Source organism: Hyposmocoma kahamanoa, unplaced genomic scaffold (genome assembly GCF_003589595.1).
Source record: "Hyposmocoma kahamanoa isolate Upper Pololo Valley unplaced genomic scaffold, ASM358959v1 263, whole genome shotgun sequence".
In the NCBI taxonomy this organism is placed as follows: Eukaryota; Metazoa; Arthropoda; class Insecta; order Lepidoptera; family Cosmopterigidae; genus Hyposmocoma; species Hyposmocoma kahamanoa.
Genome location: NW_020653766.1, coordinates 1,510,561 through 1,519,192, shown reverse-complemented (window position 1 = coordinate 1,519,192; position 8,632 = coordinate 1,510,561). Strand labels below are relative to the sequence as shown.

Below are 8,632 nucleotides of genomic sequence, written 5' to 3'. Positions count from 1 at the left end.
AACCTATGTATTCATTTTGTACCAATCTTGTGAAACAAAACAACCGCACTTTGACGTAATTGTAATAATTTTGGCAAAATTGATTTAATTCCGATTCAGGAAAACTGTTTAAAAAGCTTGTCACGCGATCAACCAATATAAAGCTTTAGTTTATTCTGAACCTATTTGTATAATAAGTAAAAACAAAACAGTTTTGCTTTGGACCACTATTTATAATTTGAAACGCAGCTTGCCACTTCCAGCACTTTTATGTAATTATGTAATTATATTATCATATCATTATTGTAACATATTCGTACTCCATGTCTGTTTATTGCTTACTGGATAGAAGTCGCTATGAACTTGAACGGTAAGTGCCTTTATATATTATGTAATCACTTATGTATGCATAATGTGAATAAGAGCAATTTTTGTATTTATACGTATTATCTGTGATGTAATACAAATCTGTATTAAATGCTTTGTATTATACAAGACGTCATACGGCTTTAGGACACGTAGAGAAAGTACTTTAAATACTGTAGATAGAAGGTTGAAGCAAACTTCATGTATACATTATATGGAAAAATGGAATAAGAGGAGTTACGTCAAAAATGTGTATTGCTCCATTAGATACAGAAAAATATAACCCACATCCACTCCAATTCTTGTAACTCTATTCACTAATATTATAGGTAGAGTTTATTTTATTTTATTTTATTTATTGTGGAATGACAAACAATTGTACATGGAGAGTTATACAGAATAAGAATATCGGTTTAGCTAATTGTACAATCAATAACATCATCCACAGATTACTACAAAAATATTAAATTTTCAAATGAAGGATAATTATAGTGTATTTTTTTAAAGTACAATGCTGACAAAGGAAATAAGTTTAATAAACAAACCAACTTAATAACATTACTAAGTACGCACAATTAACAAAAAAAGTAACTGTCTTATGCCATTCTTCCATGAGGGGTCCACTTTTAAAAAGTTGCTTACCTGATCATTAATATAAGGATTGTAATAAGCATTACTGCCTTCCAGTTTTGAAGGGTAAGGGTGCTGGTGAAATTTCACGCATATGAGACGTGTCAACTTTATGTCTCGGGATGACGGGCGCAGTGTCCCTCAGGTTTTACGGTTTAAAACTCTGAGTGGCATTACAGCCGTTACGGATAGTTCGTCCTATCACTTGATATCGTTTAAAAAAATCATTCTGCAATAATACTTAATTTAATTGAAGTTGCGTCAATAGCTCTTAAATTGAGAGCAAGTTGAAACAATAAAATTTAATATTGTTCAATCTCCCTACTGGTAAATGTTACAGGCAGCAAGCGAGAGCTCATCACGACGGCCAAGGCTATCGCCGAGGCGTCGGAGGAGGTCACTCGGCTCGCAAAGAAGTTGGCTATGGAGTGCACCGACAAGAGAATCCGGACTGTGAGTATTCTATAGGCATTTTTATATCCGTCTATACTCTCATATTAGGTAGGTTGTGCAGTGAGGTAGTTGGGATGTCATCCTGGTAGCGACATATAGTAGAAACAGGAATAATTTTAGATAGTGTGTTTATTCGTTCATGGTGCAGATATAAGTGAATTAATCATTAAATTACTATATAAAGAATCTTATGCCTACTCAACATTTCCTTCAATATGCAATCCAGTGACCTATTCGACACATTACAATACATCCGTCCGGGGTGGATTATGCAGAAGTCTGTACTTCCCCCTCGTACCGGATCGGATATCCCGCTCTCTCTTTCTGGTGTAATCGTAGACTCGTCGGCATTAGAGGGCTTTATGCAGACATTCTTTCGCGCTTGATACGGCAATCGTGAAGAAAACGCTCTATTCAATAAGTGCTTTACATATGCCAATGATTTTTTTTTATATCAACTGAATTAAATAGAACAAGTGTAGTATAGGATACACATTGATCAAATCGACCCCTCCTACGAAAAGTATCGTATGTCGAAATTGCCATATTTATTGGGGAGCGTTTTAAAGATAATATTTCACTGAATAGAGCTCAAGGCGTGACTTTAGCATTTCTCAGTTTTATTCGGCGAAGCTCGTTACTCACATAGAGTGATCATCTAAACGACATCTAGGATTTTATAATACTCTATGGGTCGTATTCTAGAACTCTACTCAATGCTCAAGTCAGGATTTGAGTATGGTTTAAAGCATTCGAAATCACACTCAAGTCCCTGCTATTAGGGTCGTATTTCCAGTGCTTGTGTTTCAATTGCAATCCTGACTTAAGCATTGAGTAGAGTTCTAGAATACGACCCTAAGTGTTCAATATTGATGCCAGATCAAGACATCGTATATTTTTGAAATTCCCGCTCAGTAATTCGTTTCTAATGTCATTTGAGAAAACGAGATGTTCTGGTTGGCTAGCGCAAACGAATCAAGTTTGTGCCTACATGTACGTAAAAGAGAATGAAGATGGACGCTCACCTAACGTGCGAGCGAGCAATTGTTTTTATCAAAAATGATACATTTTGAAAGATATACCGTTTGAAGCTGCCATGGTGGTCGTATGGAATTTTATAAAAACCTAATTTTTACACCTATTTTGAGTTTTCTCACATCGTAACTGATAATATCAACGCCGGCCGGCAAGTGAAACTCATTTTTGAAGACAAGGATCAATTTGTGGTGAGTTCTGCAGGCTCAGTATTCAGGAGACCAAGTTTAGAAGATCAAGGTACGTGCGTGTAGCATATAGCAAATTGGTTCACATCGTTTTCTCAATCAAACTTACCTTATTATGGGAGAAAGAATCGTGAACTCAACACGCATCGACTGGTAATTTTACAATGCAGAACCAAGTGCTCTAATAATAATTATATTTAACCTGCTTGTTGATAATACGAGTGATGTTCAAAACACATCAATATAGTCCATCACAGTGTTTCTAACAGTAACGATCAAACTAGCGGTGCATCAGCTACAGCAGCAATTGATAGATTAAACAAAATGATAAAATGTTAGAATCCTTACAGTTTCCTAACATACCATTCCCCTCAAAATCCCCAATCTAGTTGAAATTCTCCACAATTTGGGGAATTCCCCACAAATTGGCAACACTGGGTACAATAGTCGTAATTCGCGCGCGAGCTGGTTTTTGTTTGTTAACAAATAAATAAACATTGTGAAGTAATTACGTGTTTTGAAATGATAAAAACAATTGAAATGAGCGCGTAAACTACTGTACTTGAATGTTGTGTATGTGTATTGTGCCATCTGTCAATAGAATATAGTGAAATCATTGTGTTAAATGTGGTTGGCGTGAAGAAATAACCTCAATTTTGTAATGAAAATTTTATTTCTTTCAACATATGTTAGGTATGTCATTAAAATATTCCTTATTTTATATGATAGGGAATTTATCCACTTTTCTAGTCATATATAACACATTCCATATAATTATACAGAATAAGGATTTTTTGCGACAAATCGAATTTTTTAAATTGTTTTTTTGACCTAGTGTTTTTAAAAGTTTTTTATTGCATAATACAATACTTAATTAAGATTAATTCCATGAAAATACAAAGAATTTCTCGTACACTATGTGAGTAACGATCTTTGCCGAATAAAACTGAGAAATGCTAAAGTCACGTGTTATCTTCATTTCAGTGAATTCAGAACTTTAAAACGCTCCCCTGCAAACTTGGCAATTTCGACATACGATACTTTACGTAGGAGGGGTCGAAATGACTACTTTAGTTTATGAAAAAATATATTCTGAAATAAAGCCAGTGTCTGCCGCTCTAGCCAATGTTTTTATATAACTATTTATATGGCTTTAATAATTCAATGTTTTTGATATTGTTTTTTTTTTGTTACATAATTTTTATTTGGTTGTGTACGTAAACCCATCATTGTTATTATTGTCTCCTGTATTTTGGTCTGCAGGAAGAAATTCCTGTTAGAAATATGCAGTACCTTGTGTTTGTGTCTACCTTGTTACTAAACGTGTTTTTGTTTTTTGTGTACAGTAAATGATTAAACAAAAAAAATTACCGTATTAGTACGGAAAAAAAAATTGAATACGAGCTGGGGTAGGATCAACTGTTAACTGTATCTATCACAGTTATAATATCAAATGAGAAGAGTTTTAGTTCTACATATGGTCTGTATTAATAAACAAGATTTGTGTCTGGACAGAACCTGCTGCAAGTCTGCGAGAGGATCCCGACCATCGGCACTCAGCTCAAGATTCTGTCAACCGTCAAGGCCACCATGCTGGGTGCACAAGGTACGTTTACGTATAGTGTAATGAACCTTTTATACGCAGGCTAATCGTGTAAGACCAAAGAGAGCGGGAACTATAGTAAAAACAGTTGTATAAAGGGCAATTCTAAACCTGTTAAGGTGCCTACAGACAAAACGAGCAAATTTGTAAGCAACACGATCGACATAGTATTTTTTTGTGTGATCAGCAGTTTGATTGCCTCTCTCGATCAGAAACTGTGTCTTTTCCGAGTTGATACGCATAATTGCGATTCACAACTGGCCGATCGGAAACTTTTGACATTTCAAATCGGAACAATTAACTCACAAATTGGAAAAATATAGTCGGAATAAGGTTTATCTTCTCGCTCGGAAAACCTATCTGATTTCGAGACTACCCGATCGGATAGATTCCTATTTGAATCAAAATCAGGACCCAGATACAGTCGATTATATGTGTAAAAAGTACAGTTGCTATTAATAATTTATTATTTCCTAAAATTCCTCCGGTCGGTCTATAAATTCTCTCTGTATATATAATTTGTAACACCTTGTTAACATTATGGAATAGCAATTTGGTGAAATTACAGGCACATGGGGCTTGTTAAGCCCCTAAGACCTTTGTGATTTAAAGCTCTGAGTGGTACTGCAACTGTTATGGATGGGCGTATCGTTTACCATCAGGCGCACGAGCTGTTCGTCCTGTCACTTAAGTTATTATAAAAAAAATTTAAATATTCGAACCGAGCGACATTTTCGCGTAACACGGGCTATTGTTGTCCCAACAGAGCTACTTAATGAGCTAGCAAATCTTAGGAATTGTTCTATGTGCTTGCTGCTAAGAAGCTTTTAAAGGAGATTCAGTATCGACTGAATCGTCGTTAACATCAGACGAGATTGTGATCGACTGTGTGTCTAATTTCTATAAATAAAACAAAAGGTACCAGAGAGTCTTTTGCCTTACACAATTAACCGACTGATGTAATTTTCCTCTTATTTATTGCTATTAACATAAGCCTGGTATCATTATTTTTCCACTTATTTTGTTTTAACTTTTATGCCTACTTATTTTAGAATTAAACGATATGTAAAAAGGCTTTGAAGAAATGATGAATGATAATAGCAAATACACAATTACAATTAAAAAGAACTTGTGCTCAAGAAATATTGTGATTTGTTAAGCATTTTTTATAAACAAAAAATTCTTCGACCCGGTGGGACTTGATCCCATGACCATGCTGCACGTAGCATTGCTCTTACCAACTGAGCTACAGGTCAAATGACCGAGTTTTCGAAATTCTCCTATGCATTTTTTAAACAATATTTGTTTTTGATATATTATAACAATTATTATAATAAACAAAGATCGAAACACTATAAAAAATTCCTTCAATCCGGCTGGATTGGAACCAGCAGCCTCAGGCAACCCGTGTCAGGCGCTCTACCAATTAAGCCATGCAACGAACCAGCAGATTCCGAATTTTTCTACGTGTTTGTTGCAAATCTTTGTTTATTGGTTATTAACAACTTTTTTTGCCGTTATAACATAATAAAAAAATTTAGTGTAGGTGTACCAGAATTTCATAGCATTAAATATGAACTTAAAAATATTAACTTGTCACATGTCAATTCAAAATATTACTTGTGTCAAATAGCTGTCTGCTAAACTTTTTTCACTTTAAAATAACGATTTTGTAGCTAAAATAACTGAGAATCGCCTCCAATTTTAAGCAAAAAACATTGCAGTAATGTTTATATCGCAAAATCGTCGCATTTAAGTCACATTTCACGATTTAGAAGCGGGTCTCAAATCTTGCCGATTAGTAGGAGTAAATAAACTTGATCTTTGAAATTTTAACGATGCCAAATCAATATATGTAGTGCCAATGTAATTTGCGCTTGTACTGATCGGCAAGACTACAGTGTGTAGACTACAGAGTGGTAAAAAAAAGATAAATGGCGTAAATGCCAGTTACTGCAAACGTAAATAAATCTGTCTATCACCCACAATGTAATTGATATATTTTTGTTTAATTTTAAAATGTCTCAGAAATTACTTACCTTTCTCACACACAAATTCTTCTTTGTCTTAAAACATATATGAGGTTAGATCAATTCTGGTCAATTAAGATATATGAAGCGTCTAGTACATTTTTTCCTATTATACTGATGTTGCCCACCATTGACTTACAATTATATGGACGTCGGGTCCGCGCTAAAAAGTGTCCGAACTTATAGGGCGTTAAAATCGTATACAGAGCGTCATTCACGCTTTAGTCTTCGTTTGTTCGACTGACAGCGAAGCAAGCAAAATTAGACAGTACTGCGATGACATTACAATTTAAATTCAACGTTTTAGCTTTTTCATATTCCTTTACATGTCACTACGTTTAAATAGGTTGACTTGGGACATTTTTTTCGTGGTTTTTGTATTAGACCCGTCGTTTATTTATTTGTAAGTCAATGTTGCCCACTATAAATTTAAAATTGTCTACGTGCCATCAGATTCTGGTACACCTTATATTTCTTTTTGTAACCTGGTTGAGAGATTAGTTTAAAAGAGTATGCATGCAACGTAAATATTTGAAATGTCACCAATCCTATGTGAAATGGACTATATTGAAAAACCACTTAAGTTTTGTTACCTATATTCTTTTGTTTATTTCTTTTTTTTCTGGCTAATAATTATGCTTCTTGCTTTAACAGTCGGCATGGCGGATTACAAAGGTACTTCAGCTTGTGCTCTTAATACACTTTGCTAGTTTACGTACTAATTGTGTAGCACTACATATTTTTAAAGTTAACTATTCTTTTTCGGATGTAAAACCGCGTATATTCGTTTTTTTCCAAAGAAAGCAAAGTTTTGGGCTATTCACAGCTCCCATAGTCACGGGTGACGGTACCACGTGACCTGTAAATGAAAAAAAACTAATATACGTTTTAGATCTGAAGAAATAGAATTCATTTCCAATGTACAGTTGTTGCGAAAACCTAAAACCTCAATTCGGCCTTAACATTTCATATATCAATACGTTCCATGTAAGTTTTGTATGTGAAAATACCATTTTTTGTTTTTTTAACTAAAATATTATCTTTTTTTATTTATATTAAAGGTTCCATGTTTGAAACTAAACATAACTCTAAATGATTTCTTTACTTTTAAATAGATCATACTCGTTACTTTTTTATTTGTTTTGGTAAAGTCAGTTATGTACTGCATTTTTCACATGGCACCATTAGAATTACTTTAAAATCCAATTTTGACTTCCTAGGTCAGTAATATTGTCCTACGATGCAGTAAAACCATTTCCGGAAATCTGGAATACGATATAGGAATCTGTATTATATATATATAGTAATCTATACTATATGATTAATATTTGGTGGTTTTAACAACTCTATGTCGCTCCTTGTTCACTCTATATCTATACGGGGTGAAAATTTGAAACGGAGCAGCAAGGCCAGCCACCTTAATCGTTGTAGTTACAGGAAAACGGTTCTAGATCCATGAATTTTGAAGATATTTTGATTGACATTCACAGATTTTTAAAAAATGGTACAGTCAGCAAGGTAAAAGGCAATTTTTACAATTATTTTTATGCCATATTTATCCGGTCTCTGGTAAGGATCAATAGTCTCTATGGTACCAACTGAGGTAAGAGTACTTGAAATGGCAGAAATCGCAAAAAATCTTTTACCACACATTTTAAATGAAAAGTTTTTGTTAGAAACGAAACTGGCCACTACTCTACAAATAAGAACTTAAGTAAAACCAAATTATAATCATATCACATTTTTTTTTAAATTTGGAACAGCTTTGTTTTGTTTTGTTAATAGAGAATTGTCACTTTTAAGACGATTTTTAATCAAAATGTTCTCAAGTGTGGAAACAAATTAATTGGAACGCATGGTCCTATCAAATAGCCATCGCGCAGTTCCATATCTGACGCCCCTTGATTTTTACTTTGGGGCTATGTAAAATATTAAATTTATAAAAAAAAATACAACAGTGTTCAAGAATTGAAAGACGCACTTGCTCTTTGCGGAAGAGAGCGAATCGATGCATCCGCCAAGGCGGCAATCATTTCGAGCACTTACCATCATAGACTTTTTATGTTATTTTTGCTTTTCGTTATTGTTTTTATTTTGAAATACATAATACGTTGTCAATTTGTTAGTTCCCTTATTGTTAGTTTCGTTAACTACCTAGAATAACTGATAACTAAATAGGTCCCTACAAAATGTATGGTAAAAAGTTTTTTGCAATTTCTGACATTTAGAGTACTCGTACCTCAGTTGGTCCCATAGATACTATTGATCCTTACCATAGACCGGATCGAATGACAAAAAAAAGTTTTGTAAAAATTGCCTTTTATCTTGCTGACCGTACCATTTTTTCA

General features: G+C 34.0%; 1 protein-coding gene across 1 annotated transcript in view; it reads left to right on the top strand.

Annotated features, from left to right (window-relative positions):
• LOC113228950 (vinculin-like) overlaps positions 1-8,632 on the top strand; it is a 98,262-nt gene that overhangs the window by 31,954 nt on the left and 57,676 nt on the right. Inside the window, exons 19-21 of the mRNA XM_026462392.1 lie at positions 1,316-1,428; positions 4,167-4,257; positions 6,939-6,959. Coding sequence (XP_026318177.1) covers positions 1,316-1,428; positions 4,167-4,257; positions 6,939-6,959 — 225 coding nt within the window. The remainder of the gene's footprint in view (positions 1-1,315; positions 1,429-4,166; positions 4,258-6,938; positions 6,960-8,632) is intronic.